The 19,076-nt window shown below is 49.3% G+C and overlaps 1 protein-coding gene across 1 annotated transcript in view; it reads right to left on the reverse strand.

Annotated features, from left to right (window-relative positions):
• The window catches only part of LOC142831655 (uncharacterized), a 109,378-nt gene that overhangs the window by 12,604 nt on the left and 77,698 nt on the right, over positions 1–19,076 (reverse strand). Inside the window, 10 exon segments of the mRNA XM_075941857.1 lie at positions 2,015–2,184; positions 2,745–2,785; positions 2,787–2,875; positions 2,938–3,038; positions 4,489–4,547; positions 4,634–4,842; positions 5,493–5,630; positions 15,021–15,211; positions 16,555–16,717; positions 17,929–17,987. Coding sequence (XP_075797972.1) covers positions 2,015–2,184; positions 2,745–2,785; positions 2,787–2,875; positions 2,938–3,038; positions 4,489–4,547; positions 4,634–4,842; positions 5,493–5,630; positions 15,021–15,211; positions 16,555–16,717; positions 17,929–17,987 — 1,220 coding nt within the window.

Here is a 19,076-nt window from a genome sequence, read left to right on the forward strand (position 1 = left end):
GCCTGCACAGGTGCCTGTGTGTGAGTGAAGCATGTCTGCACAGGTGCCTGTGTGAGTGAAGCATGCCTGCACAGGTGCCTGTGTGAGTGAAGCATGCCTGCACAGGTGCCCGTGTGTGGGTAAAGCATGCACGCACAGGTGCCCGTGTGTGAGTGAAGCATGCCTGCACAGGTGCCCTCTGTGGGTGAAACATGCCTGCACAGGTGCCTGTGTGAGTGAAGCATGCCTGCACAGGTGCCTGTGTGAGTGAAGCATGCCGGCACAGGTGCCCGTGTGTGGGTAAAGCATGCCTGCACAAGTGCCCATGTCAGCGAAGCATGCCTGCACAGGTGCCTGTGTGAGTGAAGCATGCCTGCACAGGTGCCCGTGTGTGAGTGAAGCATGCCTGCACAGGTGCCTGTGTGTGAGTGAAGCATGTCTGCACAGGTGCCTGTGTGAGTGAAGCATGCCTGCACAGGTGCCTGTGTGAGTGAAGCATGCCTGCACAGGTGCCCGTGTGTGGGTAAAGCATGCCTGCACAGGTGCCCGTGTGTGAGTGAAGCATGCCTGCACAGGTGCCTGTGTGAGTGAAGCATGCCTGCACAGGTGCCCTCTGTGGGTGAAACATGCCTGCACAGGTGCCTGTGTGAGTGAAGCATGCCTGCACAGGTGCCCGTGTGTGAGTGAAGCATGCCTGCACAGGTGCCTGTGTGAGTGAAGCATGCCTGCACAGGTGCCTGTGTGAGTGAAGCATGCCGGCACAGGTGCCCGTGTGTGGGTAAAGCATGCCTACACAAGTGCCCATGTCGGCGAAGCATGCCTGCACAGGTGCCTGTGTGAGTGAAGCATGCCTGCACAGGTGCCCGTGTGTGGGTAAAGCATGCACGCACAGGTGCCTGTGTGAGTGAAGCATGCCTGCACAGGTGCCTGTGTGAGTGAAGCATGCCTGCACAGGTGCCCGTGTGTGAGTGAAGCATGCCTGCACAGGTGCCTGTGTGTGAGTGAAGCATGTCTGCACAGGTGCCCGTGTGTGAGTGAAGCATGCCTGCACAGGTGCCTGTGTGAGTGAAGCATGCCTGCACAGGTGCCCGTGTGTGAGTGAAGCATGCCTGCACAGGTGCCTGTGTGTGAGTGAAGCATGCCTGCACAGGTGCCCGTGTGTGAGTGAAGCATGCCTGCACAGGTGCCTGTGTGTGAGTGAAGCATGCACGCACAGGTGCCTGTGTGAGTGAAGCATGCAAGCACAGGTGCCCATGTGTGGGTGAAGCAAGCCTGCACAGGTGCCTGTGTGGATGAAACATGCCTGCATAGGTGCCTGTGTGAGTGAAGCATGCACGCGCAGGTGCCTGTGTGAGTGAAGCATGTCTGCACAGGTGCCTGTGTGAGTGAAGCATGCCTGCACAGGTGACTGTTGTGAGCGAAGCATGTCTGCACAGGGGCCTGTGTGAGTGAAGCATGCATGCACAGGGGCCTTGTGTGAGCGAAGCATGTCTGCACAGGTGCCTATGTATAACTCCTGCACAGTGCCTGTGTGTGACCTCTGCGGGGCCTGCAGGTGTCCTGAGACCACTCGTAAGCCCTGCTCCCATCCCACCCTCCCCCAGGCCCTGAGCATACGACTTTGGTCTGTCCTGTTTTCCTCCACTCTGGACAGCTAGCTCTCCAGCAGAGTGGCACCTGCCTCTCAGCAGATGGATAGATGGCTGGGTGGGTGGTAGGTGGACAGCAGGAGGGTGGGCGGGAAGGCAGGTAGGTATGAGCATGGGTGGGGAAGGGACAGGAAAGAGGAAGAGAGATGGATAGGAGGACCTGAGAATGGTGGGGGGCTCAGGCGACAAGCCCAGGTAGTGGCAGGATTGGGTCCCAGTGTGTGCCTCAGCAGTGGTGTTGGTGACAGTCCTCGTTTGCACATCTCCCCGCTTCCTTCTCTCACAGCTGATGTGTGCAGAGCCACTGTGACAGCTCCGCCTGTCCCAGGTGCTCCCCCTCCTCAGGGCCCCTGGTTCCCTGTACCCGCCCTGCTCAGCAGACTCACCCTGGGCAAGCTGCAAAGCCCCAGATGGAGGGTGAAGCTTAACTTGTGTGTGTGGTCCGTCTCCACTGTGCCCTGGAAGCTGTGCTGGACACAGGGGTCCGTGAGGATGTCCTCTAGTGTGGCCTGTGTGTGGACCTTGTCCTATTGGGGCAGCTGATGCTTCTGGAATGGATCATGACGTGAGGGTTATCACATAGGAGAGAATGCCCACAGTACCCACAGGGGTGAGTGTCACCCACACAGAGACCCCAGCCTTAGGACCCCAGGGTCTCAGAAACCTGGGGCAGGGGCTGAGGTGGACAGACTCAGAGCCAGGGTCTCAGAAACCTGGGGAGCTGAGGTGGACAGACTCTCAGAGCCAGGGTCCCCATTTCAGTGCAGTCTGTCTTTTGTCCCACACTCTGAAGAGCTGCACTCAGCCCCCTGGAAGCCCTGGTTGATGGGGAGATGGGAGGTGAGCCCTGCCCCTCCCCCATATGTACAGACCCTAGCACTAGCAGCGCCTACACACTGCCGAACACCAATCGGAGTGATCTATTTCCTGGTAGGACATGACTTTCACACCCATTTCACATGAAGCAAGGCTCAGCTAGAGGAAAGAGTGGCCTAGATCCCATGGCATAGTCAGCACCTGAACCCAGAACTACACTGCCTTAAGCTCGGCACTTCCCATAGCTGCCAGGGCTCCCTGCCGATGCCTGGCTCTGAGTCTGGCTTCCTGGGCCTCATGTCACATTCTGCTGCGGCTGGTGTTGGCCCCAGGAGAGAGACCCGGATCTGAGTCAGGGCCACACAGGCCTGCAGCGGGCCCAGGGCCCAGGTTCCCTTGAGCTAACATGAACCAAAAGATGAGCCCAAGGCCTACTGGGCGACCCAGAACGAGGATCCTAAGCAAGAGGTCACCAGTGAGCCAGCTAGGAGACAGTCAAGCAGCCATCCCAGGCCACACTGTGTGTAGAGGACCTGTTAGCCCAGGTAACCTCCAGAGTCACAGGTGAGCCTCTGTCCCTTGATTGCTGAATCTCTATGAGGAGGGAACAGAGGTGAGGCCATCACCGCCTCTGACAAGGAGATTTTGGCTGGATTGTGGCTGCCTTCATCTTCCCTGGAGAAGAAGTGGGGGTCAGGAACTTTGGTCCTCCTAGGAGGACTCCAGAACCCCATACTGGGAAACTGAGAAAGGCCTCTCCCTTCTGGGTCCTGAGTGTCCTACCCTACCATCAGCCAGCCTCTTCCATCAGAAGCTCCTCAGCTTGGCTCCAACCTCAGGGCCTTTGCACTTATTGCTCCAGAGCTCACATTCCTAGGTCCTTGGCTGACAGCCTCCTCTCCCATCAAGGTCTCCCCTGACCTTTCAAATCCAGCTCCCTGTGTCCTTGCTATCACAACTGCTTGCATTGTCCCAGCCCCGGCCTCAGGACATGCCATTGTTCCTTGATGCCCACTGGAATGTTCAAGCCTTGGCCTTCAGAGGCTTGTTACCACTTCTCCTCCTGACCTCTGAGCAGCCACCAGGGAGCACACTTTGGCTGACTGACCCTAGCCTCAAACTAGGCTTCAGGTTCCAGAGGGTACTGAGCTCCGGAGAGAACCCAGAGACCAACAGAGACCCCTCCCCTTAGCCTGTTGCTGACCTTGATGCAGGGGCCTACCGCAGCCTCCCTGCTCACCCTCCTGGTAACTTTAAACCACTGGGCTTCATTCAGGACAATTTAGTACATCTATTCGTATGTGTACATGAACATACATGTGCCACAGTCTGATGGAGGAAGGTCATTGGTTAAATTAAAAGAAGCTGCTTGGCTCTCATTGGTTAGGAGATAGGTGGGAGGAGTAAACAGAACAAAACGCTGGGAGGAAGAGGAAGTGAGGTCAGACTCGACAGCTCTCCGCTGGGGAGCAGATGCTTCAGAGAGAGACTCCATGCCCCAGCTCCAACCCAGGATGGACTTAGGCTAGAATCTTCCTGGTAAGACCGGTGCTCACAGATTATTAGAGATGGGTTGATCGGGATGTGAGAATTAGCCTAGAAGAGGCTAGATAGGAATGGGCCAGAGCAGTGTTTAAATGAATACAGTGTCTGTGTAATTATTTCGGGGCATAAGCTAGCTGGGCAGGCGGCTGGGGTTTTGGGGACGCAGCCCCTCCGCCGCCCTTATTACTACAACAGTCCACATGTGTGGGGGATCAGAGAACAGCTGTGGGAGTTGGTTGTCTCCTTTAGCTTCTGGGTCCCAGCTAAGGTTGTCACCCACTGAAACATCTCATTGGCTCCATTTTGCTTTTGTTGCTAATTTTGATTTATTTGGGACAAGGTTTTATGTAGCTGAGAATGACCTTGAACTCCTGACCTTCCAGCCTCTACTTCCTGGGGGTTGAGATTACAGTCATGCTCCCCCCCACACACTGTTTTTTAAGGTGCTGGGGATCAAATGCTCTAAGCAAGCACTCTACCAACTGGGCTGCAGCTCCACCTAGCTCTTTGCCTATCTCCTTTGAGAGCCATCTTTTGTGTCCTGAGGATTCTAGAGGCCTAGAATAGCACAAGGAAAAGCAGGCACTCACCATGGCAAGTGAGAGCACCCCGAAGCCCATGCCTCCTGCTCCTCAGCTGCTCACCCTGAGTCCCCAGGCTCTGAGACGGGCCTGGAGAGGCTTCCATTGAGGGCCAGTTTCCTGCCATCCCACTGCACAGCCTGGTGCCAGACATGGGTGCCTTGGGCTCTCTGGAACACAGTCCTCAGGGTCAGCTCTGCGTGAAGGGTGCTGAGCCAGAAGAGAATGGGGTGGCTAGTACATCGCCTCTCAGAGCCGAGCCGCACACCAGCCTGGGGCGGGGAAGGGCAGATGCATCCAGAAAGGGAAAAAAGTTGTGTGTGGTCAGAACCACAATACTAATCAGAACCACAATGCTAAGTATATCCTAAGTGTGAGTGGACAGTGTAGAGGGAGAGGGTGGGCTGAGACATTTCTTCCAGAGCCTGGAAGGAATGAAGTTGTAGCAGAGACTCCAGCCTGTTTGGGCTGACAGGCCTGACACCTGCAGACCAACCACACTTCCTCCTGCCATCCCCTCCCAGCCCCAGGGCTTTTAGCCAGTTCTCGACTCATCCCCATCCCAGACCCTTAGCATAGAATGCTCTTGCCCCCAAAATGCTTGTCATATAGCTCAAATGTCACCTCCTTAGGTGACACTTCCTGACCCCTAATCATATATATGGTTTATTTATATGACTTTTGTCACCTGCCTCAACTAGATGATCTATTCAGTGACAGCCAGAGCCTACCAGTTCTGTCCTGTGCTATATCCCAGCTTCTTTCTGGAACAATGCCTAGGATTAAGATATGACTAATAAAAACAGACACACAGCTGAGAGTCCCTTCCAGCCAGTTTGCCCCCTTCAGAGCCGGGCTTATACCAGTCCCCACAGAAGTGAGGTCTCAAACACGATTCCTCTTTTCTTAGGAACCTCCACACCTGGGAGAAGGTCAGTTGCAGCTGAATAGCATTGTCTAGGCTGTCCTTAGCAGCCCACAGGCTGGCACTGACATGGGAATGGCGCTCCTCCATCCCTAGGACAGCAGTGCTTTGGGTCTCATCCTTGGAGTACCGGAGCTGGTGAAGGGAAAGTGTAGGGGATCAGATCTCAGCCAGATAATGCTTAGCTCCAGGCTTTGCTCCCAGAGCCCCAGAAAGGGGCCTACAGCTTCCTGAGATGAACAAACTCTGATGAAATAAGGATCTTGAGTCTAGGCAGGCCCTGAGGTGTGATGCTGGCAGCTCTTGGGCTGCAACAGTGAGACAGATACTGGCTCAGGACCCGCGACAGGGATCTAGTGGTGATACCTCTTGTGACCACAGAGGGCAGCATTACACAAGGACAATGCTCAGGGTGGTAGACCAGGCTCCATGGTGGGGCTCCTAGGTGTGGGTTGAGTTAGTGCCAATTAGATCCTTGGCTTCCTGAGCCGTGGCCTTTTAAACTTATAGCTAAGGATAAGGATGCTTGCTTTTTAAAATGGACCTAGTAGCTTTAGAAAAGGCAAGGCTTGATTGTTATAGCTCTATAAAATGAGCTAACAAGCTGGCTATAGCTTTGTGGAAAGGTCTGGATACCTGTTGCTGCTAAGCTGACAATATTATAGCTGGCCTAGCCATCAATACTATCAGAGATCCCAGAAGGATAAATAAAATATGCCTGAGTACACACCAAGTAGTTTCCAAATCTGTTAAAACTGACAGGGACCAGAGTCCATATACAGTTAGCCATACCCAGGTCTTCATAGCATTGGAGGCAGAAGTATCCAGAACAGCAGTCTTATAGTCTTACCCAGGCCTATAAGGTGATTTTTTTTCCCTGTAGAAAAGGGCCATGGAAAAGACTGACCTTATTTCGTCTAGGAAAAGTGGTGCAATCAATTCTCCAATGCCCTGCTGTTTGCCCACTCTGGACCGGGTCCTGGCAGCAGGTGTTGTACGGGGCATCTCGCCCAGTGGTCAGCATTGTCATAATCCAGGTGGAGACATCATGGTCTTCCAATAATCTTCTCTGGAGACCTTGGGTTACTGCTAGGCCCTCAGAGTCTCTGTTTAATATAATAAGCTTCTTAACCATTATTTTAAATGCCACATTCTGCAGATCTCTGAAGTATGAGGGCTGCCCAGGTATGTCTGATTAGATAAACTTTGTTTCTTTTCTTTTTAAAGATTTATTTATTTATTATGTACAGTGTTCTATCTGCGTGTATGCCTGCAGGGCAGAAGAGGGCATCAGATCTCATTATGGATGGTTGTGAGCCACCATGTGGTTGCTGGGAATTGAACTCAGGACCTTTGGAAGAGCAGGCAGTGCTCTTAAATGCTGAGTCATCTCTCCAGCCCCTCTTTTTCTTTTTTCTTTTTATTGAGCTATATATTTTTCTCTGCTCCCCTCCCTTCTTCTCCCCTCCCCTTCTACCCTCTCCTATGGCCCCTAGGATCTTAATTTACTTAGGAGATCTTGCCTTTTTCTCTGTCCTATGTAGTTTAGATCCATATATGTCTCTTAGGGTCCTCCTTGTTGTCTAGGTTCTCTGGGATTGTGGACTGTAGGCTAGTTTTCTTTGCTTCATGTCTAAAAGCCACTTATGAGTGAGTACATATGATATTTGCCTTTCTGGGTCTGGATTACCTCACTCAATGTGATGTTTTCTAAATCTATCCATTTGCCCACAAATTTCAAGATGTCATTGTTTTTCTGCTGTGTAGTACTCCATTGTGTAAATGTACTACATTTTCCTTATCTATTCTTCAGTCAAGGGGCATTTGGGTTGTTTCCAGGTTTTGGCTATCACACATAATGCTGCTATGAGTATAGCAGAGTTGTTTTGATTTGCATTTCTCTGATGACTAAGGATGCTGAACATTTCATTAAGTGTCTTTCAGCCATTTTGGATTCTTCTGTTGAGAGTTCTCTGTTTAGGTTTGTACTCTTATTATTATTATTTTTTGATTATGTGATCTTTTGGTGTCCATTTTCTTGAGTTCTTTGTGTATTTTGGAGATCAGACCTCTGTCTGATGTGGGGTTAGTGAAGATCTTTTCCCATTCTGTAGGCTGTCGTTTTGTCTTGTTGACCGTGTCCTTTGCTTTACCTAAGTTTTTCCAGTTTCAGGAGGTCCCGTTTATTAATTGTTTCTTTCAGTGTCTGTGCTGCTGGGGTTATATTTAGGAAGTGGTTCTCTGTGCCAATGTGTTCAAGTGTACTTCCACTTTCTCTTCTATAAGGTTCAGTGTGGCTGGCTTTATGTTGAGGTCTTTGATCCATTTGGACTTGAGTTTTATTCATGGTGATAGATATGGGTCTATTTTCATTCTTCTACATGTTAATATCCAGTTATGCCAGCACCATTGTTAAATATGCTTTCTTTTTTTCATTTGATATTTTTTTGCTTCTTTATCAAAGATCAGGTATTCGAAGATGTGTGGATTGATATCCGGGTCTTCTGTTCAGTACCATTGGTCCTCCTGTATGTTCTTATGCCAAAACCGAGATTCCATCTTACACTTGTAAGAATGGCCAAGATCATAAACACTGATGACAACTTATGCTGGAGAGGTTGTGGGGAAAAGAGAACACTCCTGCATAACTGGTGGGAGTGCAAGCTGGCACAGCCCCTTTGGATATCAGTGTGGATTTCTCAGAAAATTGGGAAACAACCTTCCTCAAGACCCAGTAATACCACTTTTGGTATGCTTAATCGTACCACAAGGACATGTACTCAACTATGTTCATAGCAGCTTTGTTTGTCATAGCCAGAACCTGGAAACAACCTAAATGCCCCTTGACCAAAGAATGGATAAGGAAAATGTGGTACATTTACACTATGGAGTACTACACAGCAGAAAAAAAATGACAGCTTGAATTTTGCAGGAAAATGGATGGAGCTAGAAAACATCATTTTGAGTGAGGTAACCCAGACACAGAAAGGCAATTATCATGTGTACTCACTCATAGGTAGTTTTAAACATAAAGCAAAGAAAACCAGCCTACAAACCACAATCCCAGAGAACTTAGACAACAATGCGGACACTAAGAGAGACTTACATAGATATAATCTACATGGGAAGTAGAAAGTATAAAAAGACAAGATCTCCTGAGTAAATTGGGAGCATGGGGACCTTGGGGGAAGATTAGAGGGGGAGAGGAAAGGCAGGGAGGGGAGCAGAGAAAAATATAGAGCTCAGTAAATATCAATAAAATATATAAAAAAATGGAATCTCAGAGTTGTTTTGATTTGCATTTCTCTGATGACTAAGGATGTTGAACATTTCCTTAAGTGTCTTTCAGCCATTTTAGATTCCTCTGTTGAGAGTTCTCTGTTTAGGTCTGTACTCTGCAGGGAGCCGGACAGAATCGCCATTACAAGATGGCGCTGACATCCTGTCCCGTTGGAAATAAACAACTCCATATATGGCTATGCCTTTGGGAGTTGTGTGTCCCCTGCTTCCCGCATGCGCGGTGGATAAGGGCCCTTGGGCCTATCCCGATGCAGTCTGGTGTCAGCTGATGGTGGCAACCAATCACAGGGCGACCCATGTGCCTACTCCCTATATAAGCAGCTGCTTTAGTGCTCTGGGGGGGGGCCCTCGCTTCCTACTCTCCCCCTCAACCAAGAGGCACTCCAATAAAGCGTGATCTGAGAAGAATCCTCGTGTGGTGGTTGTTCTTCCTCGCTGGTCAAGAAGTTCGCCACAGTACTCCATTATTTTATTGGATTATTTGTTCTTTTGATGATTAATTTCTTGAGTTCTTTGTATATTTTAGATATCAGACCTCTGTCCAATGTGGGATTGGTGAAGATCTTTTCCCATTCTGTAGGCTGTCATTTTGTCTTGTTGACTGTGCCCTTGCTTTACAGAAGCTTCTCAGTTTCAGAAGGTTCCATTATTGTTTCTCTCAGTGTCTGTGCTGCTGGGGTTATATTTAGGAAGTGATCTTCTGTGCCAATGTGTTCAAGTGTATTTCCCACTTTCTCTTCTATGAGGTTCAGTTGTCAGGAGCCAATTTCCTCCTAAAATCATTGCAGGAACCGTCACCCTGGGGAGTCTGCAGAGAACCCCACACCCCTAATTGTGTTAGGAATGGTTCTATTGACAGAGCCTACCCCACACCCAAATTGGCTGTTAATGAGAGCTATCTGTTAGCAGAACCCACCCCACATTCCAAACTCGTGACTTCTTGGCCTACAGTGACCTGACCGAAGGTAACCTGGCTACGTGACCAACGAGAACCATGTGACCAACGTGAACCACGCGGCAAGAGCCCAGGCCCCTGTGCCCATCCCCCAACTCTTTACTCTATATAAGTTGTCCCCCATCTGTAATAAAGGGAGGCTCTGACAAACTTACCATGGCCTTCTTCCTCTCTCTCAGCTCATATCTTCCAGGTAGTGCCTCTCCGGGACCCTGACTGCCGGGTGGGTTACAACCCCTAGACTGAGTAGCCCACCCAAAGGCAATCGACATTCAGTGTAGTTGGCTATATGTTGAGGTCTTTGATCCATTTGAACTTGAGTTTTGTGCATGGTGATAGATATGGGTCATTTTCATTCTTCTACATGTTGATATCAAGTTATGCCAGCACTATTTGTTGAATATGCTTCCTTGTCCCATTTTTTTTTCTTTTTTGTCAAAAATCAGGTGTTCGTAGGAATGAGGATTGATAACCGGGTCTTTGATTCAGTTCCATTGGTCCTCCCGTCTGTTTTTAATGCCAATACCAGGCTAAAAAACAACAATTTTTCAATTGAAGTTCCCCTTAGTATCAATACAAAAAAGTTACCACTCAGTTTATTTAAATAGCTTAAACCCAACAAAGTTAGCAAAGACAAGGAGGCTAAACGTACATTTTTAAGCCTGAATAGACCTTGAGCAAGGAGATACATTCTTTTAAGCCACCAATTCTTAACTTTAAAATGGCTTGACCTTTTAATATAGTTTCCCATGTTGTGGTGATCTCCTATTACACAATTTTTCCTGTTGTTATTTTGCAAGTAAAAGAAATGAACATCCAGTTTCTGGTTAGCATTTGGTGTTTATGGCTGTGACCCTAATTTTTAGCCTTTTATGAAGTCCAAACACATACAATATAAAACATTTTATACGCACAAATATCCCATAGTTTTAGCTGTTCTTAAAAAATTAAAATCTCTTAAATGTCTTCCTGTAATATCAGAAATAAAGTACCTCTTTTTCTCCATCTTCGACAGCATACACATAGCCTGTCTCTGAGATCTCAGTCTGCTCTGTTTCACTGTAACTGGTGCTTCTGGTGACTATCACCTGGCACTGGCGTTTCCAAAGCTGTCAAGGTCCATTCTTGCGACTGCACATTGTTTGGGACTCCAGTCCCGCCGTGCATTTGTAAACCTCAGCTGTTTCCTATGATCCTTTTATGTCTTTATAACCACTATCACCTCGGTGACTCTTAAATTAACAACGTCTAGCTGGCAGTGCAAGGTACATTTTTGAGTATAAAAACATTGAAGTTCAACTATGTATGTTGTTTTCAGAATGGAACCTGAGCCATCATATGAAAATGTATCCCAGTCTAAACTATCTTAGAGATCTGTTGCTGCCTCCTAGTTAGGCCCCCTCCACGTGGTCACGATCAAGATGGCAGTGAAATCCTGTGGCGTCCATTTTTTTTTTCTAGCAAAATGCCAATCCAAAATGGAATTATGTCTTATGGTTTCCTTAAAATTACCCATGCATACAATTATCATATCCCAGTGTTACTAATTAGATTTTAACTAGTTTTATTTTAATTTTAACAGATTTTTGACCATATCGAAAAATAAACTTATATATCTGAAGCTACAGAATGTGACTGTTCTGCTTTGTTTTTGTCTCCTTGTCATTGTGTCAGGGGCTCAGACTGACAGAGGAAACTTTTAAATAAACATAAGCCTGGGTCTAACAAAGGAAAAGCCACAATCCAACTTTAAAGTCAATATTTCAATAAAAAAACAGCATAAAAACAGTTTTAACATTATCTATACCAAAGATATAGTCATCTAAATTTCTGCTAACCCAAGTCCAGCAACCAGAGTTCAGAGATAAAAGTCTGAAGTCAGGCCCATGAATGTGGCCACAGCAGTGATGGGTGGCAGAGACAGCGAAAATAGCCGGACCGTCATTTCTGTCTCAGCTCCATGCTTGCAAGAAAACTTACATGGGCAAACTTTTCAACAAAACAAGCACATTTAGTATTTGAAGTTATGAGAAACCACAGCAAACATAGTTCACATCCCCTTCTGACCGCCTATAACTTTTATATACCTTTAATCCATTTTTCCTCTCTTTATTCTTTTAGTCTCCTGCTTTTTTCCTCTTTCCAGACAACACACCAAAGTATTTCTCACTTTCCAGACAACATAAAAACTCTTACCAAAGTCTTTCTTGTGGTTTCCCTCAGTAGTATATAATATATTGTATGGCTACAATGTTTTAAACAAGAACAGAAGCATGCATATACTATAACAAAAATAACTTTAAATTACATCACATAAAATCCTGTACCAGCGTGAAACATTTGAGACTAACAGTAGTTTTTTTTCCATACTCTAACCAATAGTAATTTGTAACCAGTCCCTCTAAATGATGACAGGTATTTATAACACATTGGATCTGAATGATGAAAGAAGCTCTGGTGGAGGGAAGTCTGGCTATAGTGTCACAACATGACCACCGCAGCATGATACCAGTGCCCTTGGCCCGAGGATTCAAACCTTGATCAGGTTTGGCCAGAAGTCGAGGCCCACAGCCCTCAGGGCAGGCCGAGGGAACCCCTCCACCAGCATGGGAGGGGTCAGGGTGGCATGGAGCATGGGTCTTTAAGGGGAAAACCTGCAAAGGCAAAGGTAGTGCAGTCAGATTAGGTGAAATAAAAGGCCTGTCCAGTCAAGTCAGTTGTGAACAGAGATACAAAGACAGAACACACAAGACCAACAAACACAACAGTTAGACAAGGGACCCAAAACAGACTCCTGCAGGTACTAGATGGTCTGGTTTGTTGAGAGCCTGGAGATTTGACCTTGACAAGACCAAAAACCATACAGATAGGACAGGAGCCATTTAGTAAGGCTACCTGATCCCCAGCAAGAAGCAGAATTTGGCAGCCTCAGCCACGTGGTTCTGCCTTTAGAATCAAGGATACTAGGAAGGGGTTATGGAATCTCCCTCCACAGCTAAGGAAAATTGTTGACGCCAGGCATGTGGCAGGGCTGTCCCTACATGGAGGCCTAGAGAGGCCATTGTGTGAAGCTGTGAAGGTGAAGCCTGGATTATGTTGGAGAAAGATGGAGATGCCAGAGTCATGGTAACTGCCAAGGAAAGATGCTACAGGGATTAGAATCAGCTCAGAGAAAGAAGTGTGTTGTCGTCAACAAAGCTGAAAGGAGCTGGAGATCTGAAGAATGCTGTGACATCAGACATGGAGATGACGAGTTTGGAGTTTGCCCTGCTGATTTTCAGTCTGCTTTGGCCCAGTATTTTCTCACTGTGCTCTCCTTCCTCCATTTTGTGATGGTGATGCATTTCCTGTGTCATTGCATGTTGGAAGTATTGATCTTTTCTTTTTGATTTTTACAGGGGATTATGCTTAAGAGATTGCATGACTCTCAGAAGAGACTTTCAACTTTGGACTTTTAAAGTTGGACTGAATGCTGTTTTACCAGCCTATGGGAGACAGGGAGCAGAATGCAGTGATTTGAATGAAAATGGCCCCCATAGGCTCATTGGGACTGGTACTATTAAGAGGAGGAAGTGTGTGAGCTTTCAGGTTTCAGATGGTCAAGCCACTCCCAGTGTCCCTCTTTCTTCCTGTTCTCTTCAGGTCCAGGTGTAGAACTCCCAGTTCCTTCTCCAGCACCATGTCTGCCTGCATGCCACCATGCTTTCCACCGTTATGACAATGAACTAAACCTCTGAAATGTAAGTCAGTCCCTAATTAAATGTTTTATTTTATAAGAGTTGCTGTGATCATGGCATCTCTTTACAGCAATAGAAATCCTAACTAAGACAGTGTGCTCAAGACCAGCCTGGGCTGCATAAACAGACTGTTGAGTTGGTAGAGTGATTGCCTAGCATTCAAGAGGTCTTGGTGTGGTGGTTTGAATAAAAGTGATCCCCTTAGGCCCCTAGGGAGTGGCACCATGTATAGCCTTGTTGGAGGAAATGTGTCACTAGGGGTGGGCTTTCAGGTTTCAGATGCTCAAGCCAGGCCCAGTATCTCTTTCTTCCTGCTGCCTGTGAATCCAGATGTAGAACTCTCAGCTCCTTCTCCAGCACCATGTCTGCCTGCATGCTGTCATGCTTCCCACCCTGATGCTGATGGACTAAACCTCTGAACTGTAAGCCAGGCCCAGTTAAATGTTTCTTTTATAAGAGTTGCTATGGTCATGGTGTCTCTTCACAGCAATAGAACCCTGACTAAGACAGCTCGGTTCTATCCTCAGCACTGAATACCCTAGGTGTGGTGGTGTATACCTTTATTGATCTGGACACCTCAAATTAAAAAAAAAAAGTTCTAGCCTGGGCTACATAAGACCAATTCTCTAAGGAACTAAACATCCTAATTTATAAACATCCTGTGTTATATATATATAAAAAAAATCCTGTTCTACAAAACACTTGCCGTCTTCAGGAGTAAAGACGGAGCCTCATTAACTCAATTACACTGCAAATGTGTGGTCTGCCCTGACTAGTGGTGACTTCTTTGTCGTTGCTTGAGACAGGTCTCATGTAACCCAGGACGGCCTGAAATAAACTATGCTGCTGAGTCTGATCTTGACCTTCTGATCCTCTTGCTTCTACCTCCCTAGTGTGGGGGTTCTGGGCTGACAGGGCTGGAACCCAGGGCTTTGTGCGTGTTAGCGTTCCACCCACTGGCCCCCTGTGGGTGTCCAGCATTTCCCTGCCTGTGGCTGCAGCTAGTCTGAATAAAGCTGGAGAGAGAACTAAGGTGCTTTCCTTTGGCTGCAATGCTGAGAAAACATCCACTTGGGTGAAGGCTGCGTAGAGTGTGTGCTCCGTAAGCGAAGGCAGGCCAGGATATGATCAGGGGGCTGGTAGGAAAATGCAGTGGTCGGAGGCTGGGGAGGGAGGTGTGTGTGTGTAGCTCAGTCATAGAGAGCTTGGCTAGCGCACGAGGCCCTGGGTCAGGCTCAGCACTAGAAGTTACTGGCAGGGCCAAGGGAAAGGCAATGAGGAGAATGAGAGGGAAGGGCAGGGGATGGCAGGTACCAGCTAGTTGGCAGGCCTACCCACTCACTCTTTACCAACAGCTAATCTGTACTGGTTCCTGTGCCAAGGGCTGGCATATCCTCATTTGGGAACTAGAGACAGACAAGGACACAGCAGTGAGTGGCCACGGTTTAACAAGCCATCCTGTCTACCCAGACCTCCCTGTAATGCATGCAGGGTATGGTGGCAGAGGTGGCTCTTCTCAAAGAGCCAGGGTGCCTGCTGCAGCTGCTGGGGGCACACCAGGCTGCAGAGGGTGGGGGTGGGAGTGTCAGGCAGCAGGCGCCAGAGCAGCAGACCCCCCAGCTCCCGAGGGTCCCTCGGGCCCCTCTGGAATGTAAACAGCAGGATGTTTGGGAAAGTCAGAGCCTGAGTTTTGGAGGTGGCCCACCGGGGCTCACTGCAGGCCTCTGACAGACAAGGATGTACGGACAGCCCCCAGCAGCCCAGGCTGCACAGGACTGCCTCAGGCAGTGTCTGGAGCTACTTAGGAGCTGGGGGTGCTGTGGCGGAGGCTGAACCCCGGGCAGCCATCCAGGAAGGAAAGGAGGCAGTGCTGGCCCTGTAGCAACAGCATCAGGCTCTTTGTTGGAAGCAAGGAAAGAGAGGCTGGAGCTGGCATGAGGGCATCGGGCTCAGCACTACCCGGCTCAGCAGGTTGGAGGCCCCAAAAGTGAGCAGTCAATCCAAGCGTGGTCACGGTCACTGGGGCACAGCTTCCATCCAGCTCTGGCACCAGGAACCAGTTTCTTGTTCTGTACCTCTTAACCTCATTTCCCTATAAAGGCTAAAAGTGGGTCTGGACTGAAATTGGTCCAAGAGTCCACACGCTTGGGTTTTCATGGCAGGAGCCCTCTGGGATGCGGGCAACAGGACTTACTTAGAAATCCCAGCCTCCTCCTTGGAACAGCCACCAGTCCTTCTACCAGGTGCTTATCCATGGGGCCAGGGTCTCTACAGCTGGGGCTGTTCTATGCTCCCAGGGGTGTTTAGCAGCCTTCCTCTCCCAGCTTAGCTACAGAAATTTATTTCCCCAAGCCTCACCCAGGTGAGAATCACGGGCTAAACCTTTTTGTTTGTTTGTTTGTTTTGTTTTTCAAGACAGGGTTTCTCTGTAGTTTTGGAGCCTGTTCTGAAACTCGCTCTGTAGACCAGGCTGGCCTCGAGAGCCACCTGCTTCTGTCTCTGGAGTGCTGAGATTAAAAGGTGTGTGCCACCACTGCCCGGCTATGCCCTTAACAAGTGGGGACTGAGTTCAAGAAGTAGAGCTGGTAACCTATACCCCCTTAAGAGTTCCAAGCCCCAAGCCAATTCCACTAAGAGCAGTGGCTGATGAGAGAGAGAGAGAGGGAGGGAGGGAGGGAGGGAGGGAGGGAGGGAGAGAGAGAGAGAGAGAGAGAGAGAGAGAGAGAGAGAGAGAGAGAGAGAGAGAGGGAGAGGAAGGGGGTGGCAGAGGAGTGGGGGGAGGACTCATACATGCTGTCCCAGGGGCCAGGGACTTTTTAAAAATTTATCTATCTATCTATCTATCTTTCTATCTATCTATCTATCTATCTATCTATTTATTTTGAGATAGGGTTTCTCTGTAGCTTTGGTGTCTGTCCTGGGACTAGTCTTGTAGACCAGGCTGGAGGCCAGGGAATTTTTAAGAGCTTGGTGACCTTGGAAATACCACTCTGCCTCTCTGAGTCTCCCATTCTGTAATCTCAGCGGCTTTGTGATTGTTTGGGGAGCCAACATATCTCATTGGTGCCCAGCAGTGTCCAGCTGCCAGCTGGCTCCAGTTCCCCTCCTCCTGGACATCTCCAGAACTGGATCTGGCCACGGACATGGAGGAACAGGAGATCTTGGGTGTCGCAAGTGACTTGAAGGGATGAACTCATGTCTTCCAAGGTCCAGAGTTCTTGGAATAGTAACTGAGGTAGGGGAGGGACAGAGAGCAAGACACATATTATTGGAGTGCTGAGGACCCTGGAGATCAGTAGAGGTGCCTGTGTGATTCCCAGCCCTAAGCAAGACCCTGCCCAGCCTGCAACCATGCAGGCCCTGGCTCATGGCTCCCCCTGGATGTGGGACTCATGGGCAGGGCTCAGAACCAGATGGACTGGGGAAAAGGGGAATCTGCAATCTGGTGTTCTCAGTTGTGGGGTACAGGCTCTACACAATAGGGGGGGCATCAGGAGCTGTTTCTTCCTTCTCAGCAGAATTATGGGACAGAGGTAAGCAGTGCCCACTGACGCAGGCTTGTGGGGACAGGACACAGAGGCTCGGGCACACATGGCCAGGGCACACCCCATGCAGTGGGGACCACAGAAACACAGGGTTGAGTCCTCATTGTTTGAGCAAGTTACCTAACCCTCATGTGTACCCAGACACAGTGATGGTCCTGTCACCACTAACAACATTGTCGTAGTCAATGGTGTCCCAGCATCCTCAGCCAACAGCCTGGATCTGCACAACTCCATGCGACAGGAATATTACTTACCATCTTTATTTCACACACGAGGTGATTGGGGGCACAGAGAGAGCAAGCCATCTGCACAAGGTTGCACAGCTGGGGATGATAGGATGTGCTGTCCTGTACAGCAGGGGTGTCAGCAGGACAAAGAGCATAGAACAGCCTGGGTGCTGCTCTCAGCACTGAGAACTGGGCCCAGAGTGCTAAGTAATGCTCACAGCATTGAGCCACATCTCCTTGGTGAAAAGAAGCTGGCCTCAGCTCGGTTCATTACTGGACAGGCAGAGAGGATCCCGGCCAGGAGCTAGCACAAGGCTGCAGGATGCCAGGCCTGCGGTGGAAAGAGTTTACTATGTAGGCATTTGCTACAGCTGCCTGTTAGTTCGTTTTTCGGAGACAGGGTTTCTCTGTGTAGCCCTGGTTGTTCTGGAACTTGCCCTGTAGACCAGGCTGACCTCAAACTTGAGATCCTTCTGCCTCTGCCTCCCGAGTGCTGGGATTGAAATCATGTCCCACAACACCTAGACTACAACTGGTTTTGTTTATTTAGAGAGCCTCTGCAGACTGTAAAGTGTTGTGACCACTTGCCAATCCTTTCCTCTGCACATGAGAAACTGGATGAGGGCTAACACGTTTGGAGAGTGGCCTGCTGGCCCTGTGGCCCCTCACTTGGCTGCTGAAGGGCAGGCCCAGTCTCTGGACAGCATGCACCATGTGGCTGGTAGTCACTGTTGCCTCCAGTGCCATTTGGCAGCCAAGCCAGGAGGGCAGGCGCATCTGCCTTCACCTTGCTGTTCTTGCCACGGAGACCACATGGGCTCAAGTCTTGGTCTCTAAAGGCAGAGTGATAAGAACTGTGGGAACCTGAGCTCACTCCCTCCCTCCCCAGAGAGGAATGCAGCAGAGATGGTAATGGGGTGTGCTGCAACCTATGCACCTTGGCAGAAAGGCTACCATGCAGGCCTGGAGGGATCATTGACTGACCTCAGGCTAGCAGGTCACCTTCTAAGCCCTCATGAAATCATCTATCACAAGGCATCCCTAGACCCTCCTCTGAGAAGCCTCACCCACCCTCTCCCGCCTGCCACCCTTCCCTGCTGGGCATCTTCATCACATCACAGGGCACAGCAACCTGTGTCTCGTGGGAACACCAGCCTGGGCAAGCCTTAGCTGTGCTCTGCAGGGCAGGCGGGTGCCGCTGTTGGTCTAGCAGGCACTCAGAAGCAGGCGCCTGTTGTGTGAACTTGCCAAAGGGTGAATGGCTTGTCCTGAAAGAGGTGTGGGCCAGATGCCAGCAGCTCTCCTTCAGTGAGAGACTCAAAGGTCACCTAGGATCTGGCCTGGCTTGTAGGATCCCACCCCTTCTGCCATGTGGGGAGCTTTGGCAACTTCTGTCCCGAAGTGGGGTCCCTCACACGGTCCCTCCAGAGCAGGCAGCTCCAAGAGCTCACACACACATGTCCCCTGCTGTGTATGAGAAATGACTGGCAGACCTGGGAACCTAGGACTATGCAGGTGGTTCCTACTGGGTGTCAGAAGCTGGGGTCATGCTAGGTGAGGCTCACAGCTTAGGTCTGCCCCGGGGGCATGGCCAGGGCCAGGAAGCCTGAGCTTTGTTGTTCTCATCTGTAAAATGGTTGCAGCCTACCCACCTCAAGACAGTACCCAGGTGACATGGTACCCAGAGGAGCTGGAGGTGGGAGTGCCCAGGGGTCAGAAAATGCTCATTTATTCTTGCATTATCCCATATCCAATCATACATGTCTGCTATGTGTAGGGTGAGGGAAGGGAGGGGACATGGATCTTATGCTTGGGGA

The sequence above is a fragment of the Microtus pennsylvanicus genome, chromosome 11, assembly GCF_037038515.1.
Source record: "Microtus pennsylvanicus isolate mMicPen1 chromosome 11, mMicPen1.hap1, whole genome shotgun sequence".
NCBI lineage: Eukaryota > Metazoa > Chordata > Mammalia > Rodentia > Cricetidae > Microtus > Microtus pennsylvanicus.